Consider the following 19,251-nt stretch of genomic DNA (forward strand, 5'->3'; position numbering starts at 1 on the left):
GTTCCCATATACGACATCCGTAATGTCGAAGTTCCGCCTTGATAGGGAACGTCTCCGGTTACTTTCGTAACCTCGGTTCCCTGAAAGGCAGGGAACGAGACATTACGCTAGCCGCCGTGTTCGCTTCAGATTTTAGCGTTTTTCGTTATTCTGATGCAATTGTCGCGTTTATGCAATTTATACTGCCAGGTGTCTTGTCAGTATTTGCATATTTTGCGTCAATTGGCCAGCTGTGTCAGCTGGCGTTAGCCTATAAGATTTCAGCAGATGTGAAGAGGAGGGAGTTCCCATATACGACATCCGTAATGTCTCGTTCCCTGCCTTTCAGGGAACCGAGGTTACGAAAGTAACCGGAGACGTTTTCTCTTGTTTGGTGGGTGTGTCATCATGTATATAAAGCACGCGGTATTAAAGTGAACTCGCACAATGGGTTCAAGGAAAGTAATTTACAAATGTGTTCGATGCAGCTCGGTATACGCAACAACTGAGGATATTAGATTATGTTTGTCGTAAGTTTTATTGTAAAAATATAGGATATCAACATGATGTAGTTGTTTATTTTAGATTCATTGCAAGTATGACATTTGGTATAGAAATAAACAATGGTAATTAAGTGCTTTTCCTAAAAATGAGAAAGAAAATACAGGGTATTAAAACAGTATGAACTACAAATAAAGTCAGAGTGAGGCTAAATAGATGTGTTTTAGTCTGAATTAGTATGTGTGCTACCATTTCAGTTTCAGCAATCCCTTCACTCGATTGGGATGTTCTATTTTGTTCTGGGCGGCAAGTGCAGTAACTGTAACATCGGACATATTTTGTAGTATTAAACACATATTTATACCGACTTCATCAGGCTCCGAAAATTCTTCACAAAGAATGGCCTTCTCAACTGCCATAGTTGCAACTCTTGCGTCATCAGAACAATGTGTTCAACGCATCACCGTTTCTGTTTAAAAAACGTTGTGCAACGTTTTGTTAGACTGTAAAAAAACGCAGCCCTGGTTGCTTATTTGTCTCGCGAGATCTGGCAACACTGATCAGACCACCCTTCAAAATAAAAGTTCCCGCACCGCTTGAGCTTGTTGTCAACTTTGAGCTTAATCTTTAATTATTTGGCCTACCAGTTTTACATCTGAGCCGAACGGACTACGTCTTTTTAAAATGGAGTTTGTTAAAGGCCGGAAGGTATGAAAGATCATACTATTTGTTGGTTTTCCATAAACGTTAGCTTATCATCATGACTGTGTTGACATTAGCTCAGAATGATGTCTAAACGAGCTATCTAGAAATCCCATATGCTGGTGAAGCCGACACAAAAGAGCTGCAGAAAGATGTCGACAGTTAAACATGCGTCACGCTCACCTTCTAACGTTAACGTTACATGTTATTTGACATGTAAGGCAGTATCTAAGTTTGAATCAAAGTTTGCATGATGTTCACTTCAGTACAGCTGACTGCTAACCGATCCAGTACATCTCCATTACGACAACAGTCATTCTAAAATATATCTTTACCGATGAACTGTTAAAATAATAAACGTCAGTTTGTTGCAAATATTAAACCGTATTTTTAACCGAATGTGACTTTGATTGAGTGGATTATGACATAATACTGTTTACTGAGTGGTGTAGCAGCTAGTCTTTAACTTCGGTTTGCTGCGTCATTATTTGTCATGGATTCAGCATCGTTTGTTTAAACGCATATTTGTGCACTACATGTTTCAGCCTCGTGCGTGTTGTCTTATCACCTATCTGTTCTTTGAACCTGTCTCTGTGCTCACAGACAATGAAGGCTGGAGTTGTTGATCCTCTGAAGTTGTTTGATTCATAGCCTTCCACAGCAAGACAAAATGGAGGATCATTTAAAAAGGTAAATATAAGTGATTGTATGTGGCACCTGTCTTTATTTTCCAGTCAAAGCAGGCCAGCATTGAGAAATATGATTCATCAACATAATATTATTTTTCCAAATAAGCACATGCTGTGCCCCCAAAAGACTGAGATGCTAAAAATGTAATTGATATTTAATTGAAATTGCATTGCATAATAAACTATCAAATAAGTGCTTTGGGGAAATCCCAGCCACAATTTAACCAAATTAAAACTAGTGAATGAATTCGTACAGTATGACCCAGATTTACCTATAACATGGCCATGAGTTTGTGGGAATCAGTTCTTAATTTGTGGCCAGGATATGGCTTCCTGTGCCATTTTGAAAGGTCTCATAGGTGTTCTATCAAAGTAACCACCGGTGTACTTCATCATTAGTCCAGGTAGCCAAACTTAGAAGATCCTTAAGGCGTCATAATATGAATCCATATTAATCAAGTTTTTTTTTGTTTTGTTTTTTTTGTCTTGTTTTTTTGTTTCATCATATAAAGCGATCGTATCTTTTCACAAGACTTTAATTAAAGTACCTTGATTCATTTTAAAATGTCTTTATGGCCATTTTAGATCTTGTACATTTTGGTTACCTGGACTTTCAATGAAGGGACAGAAACCTCTCAGGTTTCATTACAAATATCTTAAAGGGATAGTTCACCCAAAAATTTTAATTCTGTCATCATTTACTCACCCTCATGACATTCCAAACCCTTAAGACGCTAATTGGTTGCTTCAGGTGTGTTTGATTAGGGTTGGAGATGAACTGTGCAGGACAGTCGATCGTAAGGACCAGGGTTGGGCAGAATGGGCACCCCTGGTTTAGAAGATAATTATTCGAAGATAAGTCTTATGAGTTTGGAACGGCTTGAGGGCGAGTAAATGATGACAAAATTTTCATTTTTGGGTGAACTATCCCTTTTTCACTACAATTTGACAGCATCGCGATATTTCTTGTCTTCATTTTAAACTGTATATCATTTGATTGAATTGTCCAACTGCATTTTGGGGCCACTGTACATCACATTGCAGTGAAGTATAACAGTATGATACATATGAAAATAGTATGATTTTGATTTTTTTTATTACACACAGAACTCCATCTAAAAACTCCACATGCCAGTTATCACATGAGGACTGGTTCAAGAAAAGGCAGAGATCAGTAGACAATCAGTATGACGCGGCACAGAGAATGCACGGCTACAACAGCAGCTTTCACACCAACAAGAGCGCTGATCTCAAAACCCGTAGTGGTTTAAAAGAAGGCTCAAACAAGCAAACTGTAAAGGTCTGATTCTAGTATGGCCATTTGGATGATTTGCATCTTTATACTGTTGCGCATTTAAAAGCCTAATGAAGTTTTTCGATCTTTCAGATGTTGAAGGACAACAGAGCTGAGCCTTCCTCTCAGGACAAAAGACTTAGCAGGAGATCAACAGACAGAGGTGCTAATTCTTTTCAAGAAGCCTTTTGATAATAATTTCCTGTTTAAATCGTAATCAATTTGATTCTGTTTCCAGGTTACAGAGGGACCAAACCTTCCCCAAACCCCGCCGAGAGAGCCAAATCGGCCATTACATGTAGTAGCACATTTGAAATGAAACTTGCCGATTTCCCGGAATTGGGTGATATCACACCAAGCAACCATACAGCAGCTTCCCTGCACCAGGAGCCAACAGTATGTTCTAGTGCAGTCATGCCAGCAGAGCGTCAAAGTTCACCAGCACTCATTTGTAAGGTAACTATCATGGATGATGGTTTGAGCCAAAGAACACATTGTTCTGTTAAAGCACAAGCTGTTTTCTAACAACTTCACGGTCTCACTGAAGCTTGGCAATGTTTTTTCTTAGAATGTACCGAAACGAAGAACCAAGTCTGCACAGCAAGTCCCATCCAGTGGAAAGTGTGACATGTCATTAGCTGTCAAAGCAGGTAAAGATGTGCAAACATGCTTCAGAAATCAAAATTGACCCTATTTATTTCCCTAAATTCACCATGAAATCAAAATTTACCATTCTTATTTTTTATGGAATATTGCAGTATGTATTATACATCATTTATCTGTGCACATCATTTTTTTTGTTTAAGTTATGTGCCCTTGTAATCTTTAATCAAAACCCCTCACACTTGCAGCGACATCTCTTCTGTTCTCTGATGACGTGTTTACTGGCGCGAGGACAGGACAACCTGTCACTCACATGACATCACAGCAATAGCAAACCACAACAATCTAATGATTAAATCTAATGACAAAATGAATTCCCAACCTACATTATTTTTCTTGTTTTAAGATGCCTCTCTAATATGTATGTAACAATAGGGAAGAAAACACCATCACATCATCTGTTACATGCTAACTTAATACGCGTCTTCCCTTTTGTTATTTTGTACAATTTGTCAGTTTATGTTATTTGAAGGAAAATAAATAAATTGAATATTTAGTTTCATCTCAATGGGAAATGTATCATATTTCGGAAATGGGTTGCAAATCGTTTTAAATTAGATATTTAAATTCAATATTAAAGGAATTAAATGGATCATATTTTTTTTTAATCCAATCTGATTTAGATCAGGATAGTGCAATATCCAATCCCACTGGATCTTCTGCTCACTCCTGGGCAAACATTGCCTCTCAGCCTCCCAGAGTTATCCAGAAAATCCCCAAAGCCAACACATCTTCCCAGGTAAACTGCTGCACTGTCCATCAGCATTTTGAGCATATACTATACAAAATAGACACAATTTAAAAAAAAAAATCTGTCTAGGAGGATTTATCCTCACAGCAAGTAGAGCAGAAAACAGAGAAGAAGAGGAGGAAGAAAAAGAAGAAATCCAAAACCATATCTGAGAACACAGAAGAGACACTAGAGGAACATCTGATACAGCAGGAGCCACCGAAGTTTGAGGTAAAGACTGTTTATGTATAGTATCATGTCACATCATGTGATATTTTCTGAAGTTAGATTTTAGAATTTTTTATGTTTGTAACTAATTGGTGATTGGTGTTTAAATCAGTGTCATTATTGTTGACTCAAACTATTAAATAATAATAAATAAAAAAAATAAATAAAGCTGAAATAAAATATTAACATTAGATGAAAAACTTAAAAAAGATGCCTTGCCTTGAAAAAACTAACTGAAATAAGTTCAAGATGATGTACTAAAATTACTCAAACTAAAATGTAATTTATTAAAGGTGTATAGAACAAAAATGCTCAAACTCAAACTAAAATTGAAGAACAAAGTACTATAATGGTATATAAATAATACTAAAATAACTGTATTATAAAATAAACTTTCCCCCCCCCCCCCCCCACCGTTTTGCACTGATAATATTTCTTTTAAATTTTAATTGTTGAAATATTGCTCTTTTTCGCCCTTAATTTTCTTATGTTTGATCGTTAACCTACATAGAAGCATAATGGTGATTATCTAAGTGTTGTTTTTGTAGGATGAAGAGGAGTTTCCAGACCTGTCGCTTGCATTTGTGAGTTGACTCTTTTGGCCTGAGCACATTGTGATGCCAGCAGTTCAAATAAAATGTTTGATATGCACATGCTTTATTGTGTCATCTGGAATTACATTGATTCAGGAACACAAAGGACATTCAGAAGCACAAAAAGAGCGATTGTCTCTACACCCAGGGATAAAACACAAAGCCACTACACCCGCTTCTGCCTCCGGTGACGCTAAGAAAACACAGGTTGGTGTCCGTTTCCAGTGCAATTTTTAAACCCTATCAAAACAAAACACTCTGTCCATCATGTATAAGGTTGTACAGTTAAATCTGATTGAACTTGACAATACTGTGCAATGTAAAATGAATCACTAAATGATTTTTCTGAAAAACGAGACAGTCGCACATGTAATTGATTCTTATCCCATCTTATCTCATCAGACTAGTCAGAAAAAGTCAAAGGTTCCTGTACAGCTTGACCTTGGAAACATGCTGGCATTTCTTGAGCAGAAGCAACAGTCTCAAAAATCCAAACAGGATCAGCGACCAGTAACACTTTCAGGTAAGAAATATAAGTGGATACACTATTTTTTTTTTTTTTTTTTCTGGTGGTGTAATGCATTTAAAGGGATAGTTCACCCCAAAAAATTTAATTCTGTCATAATTTGCTCGTTGTTGCAAACCCATAAGAACTTTATTCATCTTCGAAACACAAATCAAGATATTTATAATGAAATCTGAGAGAGTTCTCTGTCCCTCCATTGAAAGTATATTCACCCAAAACACTGACGGTTCATAAAGAGAATGTAAAATTAATTCATATGAATCGAGCGGTTTAATCCAACTCCTCTGAAGAGACACGATCACTTTAAATAGAATGAATAGAATAGAGATGAATAGATTTAATTTAGGCTTTTATTCACATATAAACATTGGCTGCATCCAAAATCTCATACTCTCTTAAGTAGGTACTTATTTTGAATACGTAATTACTTCATGACTGCTGAAAAAGTATGTTCTATATAGTATGAATGTAATACTGATGCCTTGTTGTCATTATCATGTGACCTACCAGCATCAGTTACGCCGCTTCACTGCCATTTAAAAATCCTCTCCCGTGGCCTCATGGGATAGTAAACTGTCCATTGGATGCACACTTCAGAATCTCGCCAGAAGTAGTTGGTCATCCGGGTACTTTTTGCCTACTCTTTTATGAGTTCTGTGAATTCGGACATACTTATTTTGTCACATACTGTTTTTCGCCTACTAAATAATAGGGAAGTATGCGATTTCGGATGCAGCCATTGATCAGCAAGCAAACAGAAGCTCAACCGCACTTGCTTTACGTGCAAGAACAAACCTCACTGGTTCTGGCAAAAGCTCAAACGAGCTGGCTTGACGCGAGAATGAACCTCATTGGTTCTCGTGCATCATGCGAGCATGTTTGAGCTTCCATTTTACCAAATTTGAGCACTCTGCTCTATGTACATTTGCTGATCAATGTTTATATGTGAATAAAAGCCTGAGTTAAAATTAAGTTATGTTTTCTTTTACTGCGCATGCGCAAAGAGCACCCTTTATGGGTTAGCGCGTGATTTTTTTTTTTTTTGTGAGTCAAGTCTGGCGTCCTATGAGAGGAAGAGCGGCTATGTTGTTTGCGATGGAACAATAAAGAGTTTATTGTTAATTAAGAGTTGTAGTTATTGAGTTAACATTGGTAGCAGAGGAAGGCTGCTGCTGGGAATTACAAAAATCCCCCACCGTTTGACGAGAAGACAGCTTACGAAAGTTGGAAAAATGAGATTGAAATCTGGAGACGGGTTACTGACCTGGAAAAAAAAAAAAACAAGCCTTGGCAGTTACTTTGTCACTAACGGGCCAAGCAAGGGACATTGCTCTGGAAATTTCCACTGAGGATTTGAATGATGACACTGGAATGCAAACACTCATAGCGAAATTGGACTCAGTGTTTTTAAAAGAAGAAAAAGATCGGCAGTACGAGGCATACACGGAGTTTGACCGGATCACTAGAGAGAGCGGTGTTTCTATGGTGGAATACATCGTCGATTTTGAGCGTCGATACAACAGGCTACGTAAGTTCAAAATGGAGCTTCCTGATGCCGTACTAGCCTTTAAAGGGTAACTAAACCCTAAACCAACTTTTTTTAGTTAATGATCTGTAAGAATGGGGCTTTATTAGTGCTGTTCATTGATTCAAGTAATTTTTTTTACATTTGTGTTTAAAGTGTTTTAATTTTACAAAATATGGTGTAAAAACGTCTGAGTGCTGCCCTCTTCAGGTTGAACGGTGGCTACTGCAGTTGAATTTTCCTATTGGAAGTTGTGGTACACTCTGACGTCAGAGGGTACCAGCTAAACACGCCCTTGCCTACAGAGAGATACGTCTCAGATGCACGCCCCCTCTCCACTGGGCTCTGCCTACTTTTCCAGCATTTTTCAAATATTGCCAGTGGGTGGAGTCAGGCTCTGACCAGGGGTTTAGTTACCCTTTAAGCTACTCGATACTGCTGGACTTACTGTTAAAGATAAACAGTTAGCACTTACAGCTTGCTCTAGCGTTTCTTTCACTGATATGAAATCAGCCTTGAAAAGAATTTTTGGAGATAACGTTACTTCACCACGAGAGGGCGGCAGTGCACTGCAAAACACAGATAGTGACAGTGCCTATTACACGAGATACTCAGGAAAACGGGGATACAAGTCAAACACTACACAACAACCCCAAACCATAGCTCAAGGTACAAACCCCCTTGATAAATATGGAAGAAGAACGAAATGTGCAATTTGCCAAAGCACGTATCACTGGGCACAGGACTGTCCAAATAAAAAGGAACATGTAAGACTGACAAAAGATGAAGGACTAAAAGATGACATTGAAGAATGTAACATCACTTTGTTTTCAAATGAATCTTTGTCTAACACAGAAATTTTCATGATGGAGGCTTTGGGATCAGCTGTGATTGACACAGCCTGTACAAGAACTGTGTGTGGAGAAAAATGTCTTGAAGATTATATACAAGTGGGCTGCCACAGAGTGAGTTACTAAAAATAGACGACAAACAAAGTGCAAGACCTTTCAGATTTGGTGATGGCAAGGTTGTTTATTCCACAAGAAAAGTTACTATTCCAGCAAGGATAGGACATACCACATGCAAAATAGAGACAGAAGTTGTTCCTGCAGAAATACCAATGCTTTTAAGCAAGACTTCATTGAAAAGAGCAAGTGCAGTTCTGGACATTGCATATGACAAAGCAACAATGTTTAAACAACCTGTTAAACTTGAATTAACATCTTCAGGACATTACTGTGTGAATTTGAGAGAAGACGGTCATCCAGATGAAAAGGAGACAAGTGAGAACAAGACACAAAATGAAAATGAAATTCTTGCTGTGACAGAAATAATGACAACAAAAGAAAAGGAGACAGTCCTACTGAAACTACACAGACAATTTGGACATGCCTCAGCTGATAGACTGAAAAAATTACTGGCCTGCTCAGGTAATCACGATGAAGAAAGCAACACAGTTCTCAAGAACATTGTCAAAAACTGTGATACATGTAGCAGATACAGCAAGCCAAAACATAAGCCGATAGTGGGTTTGCCTATGGCATCAGCCTACAATGAGACTGTGGCTGTGGACTTTCATGAGCTTGAGCATGGAGTATGGTATTTGCATGCTATTAATCACTTCACACGCTTCAGTGCAGGGAATATTGTCACCACAAAGAACCCAAGAGAGATAGTGAAGCACTTTATTCATTGCTGGATAAGTGTTCATGGTCCCCCGTGCAGACTGTTTAGTGATAAAGGAGGTTAATTTAATAATGACGAAATGAAGGATATGGCTGAAAGGTTTAACATTGAAATTAAAACAACGGCAACGTACAGTCCATGGAGCAATGGCCTTGTTGAAAGGCACAATCTGACTCTAACTGAAATTTTGCTGAAACTGAAGAGGGATAACAACTGTGACTGGAAAACAGCCCTAGATTGGGCACTAATGGCAAAGAACTCAATGCACAATGTGCATGGTTATAGTCCCTACCAGTTAGTGTTTGGGCAGAACCCAAATCTTCCCTCAGTCCTCACCGATAAGCCTCCAGCTCTGGAAACAAGTATGAGTAGTTGGATAGCTAAACAAATCACCACACTACATGCAATGAGAACAGCATTCACAGAAGCTGAATGCTCAGAGAGAATTAGAAGAGCCCTTCGTAAGCAACTGCGGCCCGTTGATGACAGATATGAAACGGGGGACAAAGTGTATTATAAGCGAGTAGATTGTAATGAGTGGAAAGGTCCAGGTGTGGTCATAGGCCAAGATAGTGTGGTTGTATTTGTCAGGCATGGTGGAACCTATGTTTGAGTGCATCAGTCCAGACTAAGAAAGGTGGATGACCCACAAACAAAACTGGAGGAGACAGAAAGAGAACAAATGAAAACCGATGAAAATCCCACAAGAACACCAGCAGCAGATCTCAGTGACTCTGAAAGTGCAAATGAGGAAATGTCACCAGAAAATGATGAACCTCTTAATGCTGAAGATGTCAGTGAACCTTCTGCATCAGTGCTACCTGGAGAGGATAGTCTTGATCAATCCCACACGCCACAAACCTGCTCATCCACTAACTGTGAAGGTCTAAGACTAAAAAAAGATCAAATAGTTAAATACACAGATAATCAAAGTGGACAAATACATACTGGAAAAATCCTCGGCCGAGCAGGAAAGGCAAACGGCAAGCACAAAAACTGGTACAATTTGCAGTACACTGAGCCTGAGGAAATTGAAGGCACAACCGCATCAGTCAACCTAGGACAAATGGACAATGTTCAGGTGATTCCATCCGAACATGCTAAGTTGAGCACTGACTACAATGAAGATGATATATTGATAGTACATGATGATCTCTTCATGCCTGCAAAAAATACAGAACTCAGCACCTGGAAGAGAAATAACATCTTTGAAGAAGTGAAAGATGAAGGCCAGAAGTGCATCTCCACGAGGTGGGTGTGCACACTTAAAGAAACAACTGCTGGAGTCGTACGTAAGGCTAGACTAGTGGCGAGAGGCTTTGAAGAAATGAACACTCAAGACCTTCCCAAAGACTCACCTACATGTGCCTCAGAGTCTCTAAAAATGATCATGGCAGTCATATGTCAAAACAAATGGAAGTTAAACTCCATGGACATTAAAGCAGCTTTTTTACAAGGTAAAGAGCTAACCAGAGATATATTCGCCCTCCACAAGAAGTGCAGAACAAAGGAACCATATGGAAGTTGAAAAAATGTGTTTATGGCCTAACAGATGCTTCTTTATTCTGGTATAACAAAGTGAAAGACACCATGCAACAATTGGGAGCTACAGTGTCAAAGGTAGATCCGGCAGTATTTTACTGGGTGGATGATTCCTGCAAGGTGATGGGGATTCTTGCGTCACATGTGGATGACTTTATTTGGGGTGGTACAGATGCATTCTCCACAAATATCATTCCTCAATTGAAAGCTGCCTTTCAAGTCGGACGGGAAGAACATGACAGTTTCAGCTACATTGGAATAGAAGTACATTTTAAGGAGGATGAAATACAAGTACAACAAGGAACATATATAAAAAATCTGCAACCCATCCCAGTGGACCCAACCAGAGCAACACAACGTGAAGCGTCATTGACAGACGTTGAGATTGATATGCTAAAATCAAAGATTGGACAAATATTGTGGGTTGCCAGGCAAAGCCGACCTGACATAATATATGACATATCCATGTTGGCATCTAACACAAAGCATGCTACTGTTCAGACCCTGCATTGTGCAAATAAACTTATCAGAAAACTGAAATCAGAAGAGGTCATCATGAGGTTCCAGTACTTAGGGGAAAACAGTTCTGTTAAATTGGTGGTGTACAGTGACTCCTCAATGGGAAATCTTCAGGACGGTGGCACGCAGGGTGGACATTTCATCATGCTTATGGGGGAAAATGGAAAATTTTCACCTATATCTTGGCAATCAAAACGGATCAGGAGAGTTGTACGGAGTACCTTAGCAGGAGAGACTTTGGCACTTGCAGATGGAGTTGATAGTGCAGTTTTTCTCGCTACACTATACTCTGAGATTACCACTGGTGGCTGCTCATGCATCAATGTGCCTATTGTGTGTGTAATAGACAATCATTCCCTTCTCGATGCTCTCAAATCTACAAAATCTGTAACCGAAAAGAGACTGCGCCTGGAAATCAGCAGTATGAAGGAACTTATACACTCTGGAACTATTCGGCAGATCTTGTGGTCAGACCCTAAAGAGCAGCTAGCTAACTGCTTGACAAAAAAGGGTGCATCTGTACTTGGCCTTCTGAAAGCTCTCAGCACAGGTGTTTGCTATCTTAAGCACTGAATGGATTTGACAATTATTTGCTTATGTTTTGTCAATGTCTAGTCATTTAAACTGAAGCACTTAAGTTATCCTGTTATAATAATAACAAATGCTTATGTTCTAAACTTGAACATTATTATTTTATTTTTTTTAAAGAAAAAAGGGAGATTGTTAAGTTATGTTTTCTTTTACTGCGCATGTGCAAAGAGCACCCTTTATGGGTTAGCGCGTGATTTTTTTTTATGAGTTAAGTCTGGCATCCTATGAGAGGAAGAGCGGCTATGTTGTTTGCGATGGAACAATAAATAGTTTATTGTTAATTAAGAGTTGTAGTTATTGAGTTAACAAAAATCTGTTCATGTAAATTGATCATGTCTCTTCAGAAGACAGTTTAATTAAACCGCACAATTCATATGGATTACTTTTCCTTTCTCTTTATGACCGTTTTGAAGCGTCAAGAGTTCTGGGTGAATAAACTTTCAATGGAGGGACAGAAATCTCTCAGATTTAATTGTGTTTTGAAGATTTACTAAAGTCAAACGGGTTTGGATTGACATGAGGGTAAGTAAATGTTGGCAGAATTTTCATTCTTAGGAGAACTAACCCTTTAAAGCAGAGGTGCCCAATACTGCTCCTGCCGATCGACTGTCCTGCACAGTTAATCTCCAACCCTAATCAAACACACCTGCCTTTAATTTTCAAGTGATCCTGAAGACCTTAATTGGTTGCTTCAGGTGTGTTTGATTAGGGTTGGAGATGAACTGTGCAGGACAGTCGATCGGCAGGAGCAGGATTGGGCACCCCTGCTTTAAAGACTTTGTAGGACACCATGATGTTAGTCACCACGTCGAATATAACAAATAATATTGCCGATGTGTTAGTTGGAGGAGCTCTACCTGTAGTCCACAAAGAAACTTCAGTTCAGAAAAAGCAATGGCAGCAAGAGAAAACACCGCACAACCCGCTGGACTCCACTTGTCCCTTAGTGAAGAAGGGAAAACAGCGAGAAGTTCCCAAGGCGAAAAAACCAACACCTCTCAAAAGAGTGAGTCCAGTGTCCATTTAAAGGTGCAGTGTGTCATTTCTGTGCCACTGGTGTCGTCAAACAGAATTATAATTTATATTTGGTGCTGCTATTAGTGCAGAAATCACACACCTTTTAAAAAATGAATTTTTGAATCTTTATAAATTTTGAATCTGTTGAATCTCTCTGTTTTTGATAAGCATTCTAAAAGATGTTTTGCATTTTGAACAATTGAGGTCATTCTTCGGGAGAGAGAGGAGAGAAAACAGAACCGCCTGCTGGAGGAGAGAGACCCGGCCCGAGTGTCCACTGAGGCTGCTGAAAAGGAAACTAGTAATAGTGAGAATCCTTCTGAAACAAGCCTGCCTGACAATGATCAGCATCTTCTCACAAGTATGAAAAGTATGGAAGTATGTTCACAATCTGTATCAGATATAGATGAGAACCCTGGACTCGTTGGTACTGAGGAGTCAGAGTGTGACCAGCCTGGTTCGCCATCTGATCACAAGTTGGATGACAGTGTGTCAGAAAATGCAACACTAAAATCCTGGAATCCCAATTCCAATCCCAATCTTCCCAAAATCCACAGCAGGAAGTTCAGAGAGTAAGAAAATCAATGTTATGTTTTGGTTATAGTAGGGGTGGGTGATATGACCAAAATCTTATCACAATATTAGTCTTTTTATTACACTTTAACGATATATATATCACAACGATAGAGTCATTTTTGCTTTAAATAAGGTTTTTGTAATATTTAGATACCATAGAAATAATTTCATAATTCTTGTCACCAATGTCAATATCACAAACTAATACTAACCTAACTAAATAAATAAAAACTCAAGCTGAAGACATTCATTGATAAAATAAGAACAAATAAATTAATTACAAGCAATAGGCTTTTTTTTTTTTTACAAAAGAACAAAGACACAACTAAAATAGTCTTACCTGAAAAAGTTCAAGTGCTAAACAAGAAATGCTACATAAATTGTATAAAGTTATCAAATGTAAAAAATTTTTTTTTTTTTTTTTAAACACTGCGTAGTATTCAATTTGTAAATCAAATATACATTGGTCTGATTAAAATTACAAAGTCAAGAGCAGTGAGTGATTTTTCTCTTTTGTTGTTTGATTAACATGGATGACAGACAGCAGGAATATTAGGCTTCTGTCACTTTAAGGGCTGCCCGGATCCATTATAATGTTACACGTGTTTCCTTTCGCAACTGTTTACGTTCACTTAAGGCATAAATGACTGTGTTTACTAGGATACTTGTGAAGACAGGCATTTTGTGAGAGTATTTAACCATTCAAGGCCAATAAAGCGTCAAAAATGACTCCAAAAAATCACTTGTTTTTAAACCATAATGGTTCAAATCGCATGCAAACTTAAAGCTTTTGTGACACGCACAGCACAGCAACGTCACACAAGCGTAACCGCGATGGAGACAATAGTCCAAAATCTCTACCGGTTGACAAATATCTACCCGTTAATCATTTCGACCGGTAGATCGCACACCCCTAGGTTATAGTTTTGTTTCTCAAAGATATGCAAGATATGTACCCAAAAAGACTTGAAGACATGATGAAATTAATGTCTTGGTCCTAAAATTGACATCTTTTCTAGTTAACATAGTTTTCTTCTATTTCTACAGCTACTGCAACCAAGTGCTTAGAAAAGATGTAGATGAATGTGTGAGCAGCTTACTGAAGGAGCTGGTGAGGTTTCAGGATCGTCTTTATCAGAAAGACCCCATGAAGGCCAGGATGAAGCGCAGGCTGGTCATGGGCCTACGAGAGGTGCTGAAACACCTCAAACTCAGGAAGGTCAAGTGCGTTATCATCTCGCCCAACTGCGAACGTATACAGTCCAAAGGTAGCGTGAACTTAGCACAAACTCACATTTCAATTCATGTTGCAGCTCGTATGTTGTTGCTGATTGATGGCCTGTTGTTTTAATGAAGGAGGTCTAGATGAGGCTCTTCACACTATCATTGACACATGCCGGGATCAAGGTGTCCCGTTTGTGTTTGCCTTGTCGAGAAAGGCGCTGGGCCGCTGTGTTAATAAAGCCGTCCCCGTCAGCTTGGTGGGAATCTTTAACTACGATGGCGCACAGGTGAGTAGTACTAGAAGTTTATGGTTGTAGTTGTGGTAAATATAGTTGATTCTTGTTAAGAATCTTGAGTGGCATTACTGTAAATTTAAAATAAGTCATTATACTTAACTGATCGTATTAATTCAGTGAATTTTGCTGATTCCTGTACATGTAATTATTTCATGGCCACAGGACCTTTATCACAAAATGATTGAGTTATCAGCCGAGGCCAGGAAAGCATATGAGGTGATGATTGCAAATCCGGAGACAGAATCGCAGGAACAGAAGGAGGAGCTACAGGAGGTGGAGCCGTCGGGAGAACCTTCTGGAACAGAAGAGCCAGAGTACAGTACGTCCTAATTAAAAACCTAAAAATAGTGTGAATTCATTGCTTTTGCGTGCAATACTGCGGTTTCATTATTCTCTTAGTTAACTACTCTGTTAAAATACTCGTAACTGTTAAATGTGTAAATGTGTAACTTATTTGCTTTGTTTATAGGGATGCCAGCCATGAAATAGCCCCAAGAGTTTTTGTGAAACTGTATCAGTGATTGACGATATGTGTACAGATATTGTGTAAGATCTAGACAAAATTGATGAAATTAGATTATTATACACAATGTGTGCTCAAAGTTCTCTAAAATGAGAACTGAAAATGTGAATTGACACATTTCTTAACTAACTAGGGCCACAGTGAAATTAAACTGCCCCTATTATGTTATTTAAAAGGTTCCTAATTTTGTTTTGGAGGTCTCCTACAATAGGTTGACATGCATCCAACGTTAAAAAAAACCACTTGAATATTTTCATAATATACATTGCAGCATCACCGCTTTTCTCACAGTAGCTGTGTTTACATGGACCCTAATAATCCGACTGTAATCGGACTACTAGATCAATCGGAATAAAAAAAGTCACATGTAACCAGGTCAATCAGAATGAATTGGCCAGATCCGTTCAGATTAATTTGGATTGTAAGGTGTGGTTTAAACCTTTTGTAATCCGATCGAGAGGACATGTAAACTCTTGATCGGACTGAAAACGAAACTGGAAAGTACTACGCATGTGCAGTGAAGTGAAAATGGAGTATGGAACGAGCTGTTGTTGAATGAAGCATTATAAATGACTGTTGTGTTATTCTAAAATTCTCCTTCCACTTATTATCTTTAAAGTGGAGCAGGACAACGTCCCACCAGTCCTTGTTTGGGACTCTCATCCACAGACTCTTTGTTTTGGGGACGGGAATGGTCGTTTTTACTGCTTGATTAATATAAGCGACATGGCACAACAGTTTATGCGCTGGTCATCTCCTAATTGGGACCCGAAATCAAAGAAAAGAAGCAATTAGAATAGTATGCGCAAACAGCAGAATTGTCTATATTTGTGCAGTGTGCGCATGACATGAGCCATTCCAATTAAAAACTTGTGACATAAACATTCATCAATCAGAATTAATTCATTCTGATTGAAACATAAGGTGTCCATGTAAACGTAGCTAGTGTCTGAAACGATTTGATAAAGGATTCAGTCTCTCTAAACCCCTCCTTTTCGCAAGACTGCTCTGCTCTGATTGGTCAGATGGCCCAGACTGTTGTGATTGGTCTACTGCTTACAGAGAGTGTCAGAAACGAAACGTCCATTACCATAAGTCACGTTAGCCAAATATAGATAAATCCGCTTGAGTTTTTATGGAAGGACTTTTTAAAAGCATCATTAAAGTGCCAATCATTTGTTTACATATTTTGATGTACTAATGTTTAAGAATGTTTTGCTCACTGCATTTTGATTCACCCATTGGTTTTAATCTGTTCTTTTCACAGTTAAAATCTGGAGGAAAATGCTTGAGAAAAATTACAACCACCCTTTCCTGAATTTCGAGGACCAGTTTTCATCCGTTTCCATTGGTTCAGAGCAGCTCCTGGATGATGATGCTGATGATGCTGATGATGATGAAGAAAGTTGATGGAAGTACATAGACGAATGAGGCAAAAAAAAAAAAGTTTTTGTTTGTTTGCAGTGTCGAGGTCATGCTTCTGTGACACGGAAACGGATCCACTACAGTGTTTCCAACCCCATGTGAGCCTCTAGCACCTTGTTGTGAGATGTCAGGAATAGCTTGAAATACCAAATGTGCCTGTCTAGAGGATTTTATTAAAAAATGTAAACATATTTTCCTGTGACCTGGAATGGTGTATTAAATCAAGAGGCAATACAGCTGAAAATAGCGAACAGCCCTTGACTACATATTTTCTTATAGAAATCATACTTAGTTTGATGTTTCCACAGTGTGAATGGTGAATATTTTTGCAAATAGCCAATATCCCTCTATTTCTATTCAAATGTGTAATAGTTTGATAAAATCATAGGAATGATCTAAACCACTTAATTTATGTTTATGTTTACACTTGTAAATCAAATGTATTTTGCTTATGTTGAATGCACAATTTTACTGATCATGACCACTGTGTTTGCAGCCCACGTATCGTCATTATTGGCAGGTTGCTGTTTAATTCTGAAGGCTCATAAGCGAATGATTGTTACGACCGTGAACTGTTTGTGGGAATACTTCTCCCTCCTAGTCCTAGAACTTATTAAACATCACTTACCTAAATCATAGTCTCCACTTTAAATTTATTAACCCTCCTCTGGCTGTTCCTCAACACTAGCTAATCCATTAATACTGAGTTCTTGAGGTGGTTCTCCTTAAATTTCTCAATGTGAGTTTAGCTCTATGTCTTTATGCTATCGGCTGCAGTCAATAGGGAATGTGTGTGTTATGCAGTTGTGTAGTCGAGTTTATGGTATACTCATGTAGCATAGAGCTAACAATTCACAACTTCACTTGGTAGTAACTCTATTTTTCACGTATTAACCTTTTTCCCTGCTTCTGTGTAGTTTCAGAATGTTGACCTTGGGACCAAAACATTGTGATTGTGAAGGATTTAGAGTTTTCTCCAGTATTTGCAATAAATTCATTGCAATAAATGATCTTGTGTCAGAAATGCCTTGTCTTTGGAATACCAATATAAATTTCATAGATATCAGAAATGTATATAAAAAAAAAAAAAAAAAAATTGTCTGTCCATTAACCTAAAACAGTTCATAAAGACATTGTCTTCTGAAGAGACACGATCACTTTACATGATGAACAGATTTAATTTAGATTTTTATTCACATGTAAACATTAACACACATATAAAAGCACTTAAAAACAGTAATCCACTCGATTCATATGGATTACTTTTACGTCTTCATGAACTTTTTGTAGCGTAAAAGTTTTGCTCGCCTGGACTTTCATTCAGGATTTATTAAAAATATCTTTGTGTTTTGAAGAGGAATGAAAGTCTTATGGGTTTGGAACGACATGAGGGTGAGTGAATGACAGAATTTACATTTTTGGATGAACGAACCCTTTAAATTTCATTATCAAATGAAACGTACCATCACATCTATCCCTACCACAAACATCTGACTTGGGTCTACAAAATTGGGTTTATAGGCTACTTGAGAATGAAAAGAATGTTAACCGATCTGGAATAAACCACCAATTCTTGGCCGAATCAGTTCTCTGACTCAGAAGTGTTGTTTTTCAACAGAAAATGTTCAACTTTTTGATTATAACTTTTTTTATTTTAGCCTAAGACATGAAATGCAAATCTGGTGTTTATTGAAATGGTACATAATAAAACAATTCCTAACCTTAGCATGTGTCTCTGGACTTTGTCCAGCAGTGGATAGAAAACCGCATTACACGTGCCATTGTCAGTGAAAGAATGTGAGGAGCTCATGCTAGAAACAACAATGCACCTCTGTGCTAACAATTATATTCCACAACATCATATTCATCAAACGTCTTGAGCTCACACTGTCACATTACAAACAAAATGAATGCAGTATATGTACCACAATGGGTGGTATAAAAAAAAAAAAAGCCTTACATTCTAACTTAAACTAAACAAAAAAGCTGCACAACAGTACTACAATTTTCTTTCATGCTGAACCGAATGTTTGTCCTTGTATAGTGTTAAGTCAATGTTTGACTTAAAGTAACTCTTTACTGCAGACCATAAATGTTCCATGATGAGATCAGCTGACCCGTCTATGTCTGCCGCCGTAACTAGCTCCTCTGAGGCGGTTCATTTAATATTATTTTCAAAAAAACATCAAAGACCTGCCAGACCATTCTGGGCTCACTGCCCTTGTGTTTGGTTAAGCTTTGACGACCCTTTCGTGCCAGCGCTTTACACAGATCTAATCTATTATTTGACATTAGTCTTCATTCTTGTTGTCTTTATGAGTTTCCAAGTTCATATAGTTGTAAAATCAGAAGGATGCATTCACAGTTTGCTTAGGCAAAAAACGAGTAAATATTGATTGCCATTTTAACATTGAATCAGTGA

General features: G+C 38.2%; 1 protein-coding gene across 3 annotated transcripts; it reads left to right on the forward strand.

The window, feature by feature from the left end:
• Window positions 1-1,038: 1,038 nt before the first annotated feature.
• Window positions 1,039-16,819, forward strand: LOC307158518 (selenocysteine insertion sequence-binding protein 2-like). Of its 3 annotated transcripts, XM_079871128.1 has the most exons (18): window positions 1,039-1,188; window positions 1,786-1,872; window positions 2,979-3,171; window positions 3,259-3,328; window positions 3,404-3,621; window positions 3,734-3,815; window positions 4,452-4,567; window positions 4,649-4,789; window positions 5,335-5,370; window positions 5,476-5,586; window positions 5,782-5,902; window positions 12,611-12,774; window positions 12,990-13,092; window positions 13,186-13,357; window positions 14,409-14,629; window positions 14,718-14,872; window positions 15,044-15,200; window positions 16,672-16,819. In XM_079871128.1, the coding sequence occupies exons 2-18, from the start codon at window positions 1,853-1,855 to the stop codon at window positions 16,812-16,814; spliced, it is 2,223 nt and encodes a 740-aa protein (XP_079727254.1). In that variant the 5' UTR covers window positions 1,039-1,188; window positions 1,786-1,852; the 3' UTR covers window positions 16,815-16,819. The 3 variants fall into 3 exon arrangements, with proteins under 3 accessions (XP_079727254.1, XP_079727252.1, XP_079727253.1); XM_079871126.1 differs by having other exon boundaries at window positions 12,990-13,357; XM_079871127.1 differs by having other exon boundaries at window positions 4,667-4,789; window positions 12,990-13,357.
• Window positions 16,820-19,251: the final 2,432 nt, after the last annotated feature.

Source organism: Squalius cephalus (genome assembly GCF_949319135.1).
Source record: "Squalius cephalus genome assembly, chromosome: 5".
NCBI classification, from domain to species: domain Eukaryota; kingdom Metazoa; phylum Chordata; class Actinopteri; order Cypriniformes; family Leuciscidae; genus Squalius; species Squalius cephalus.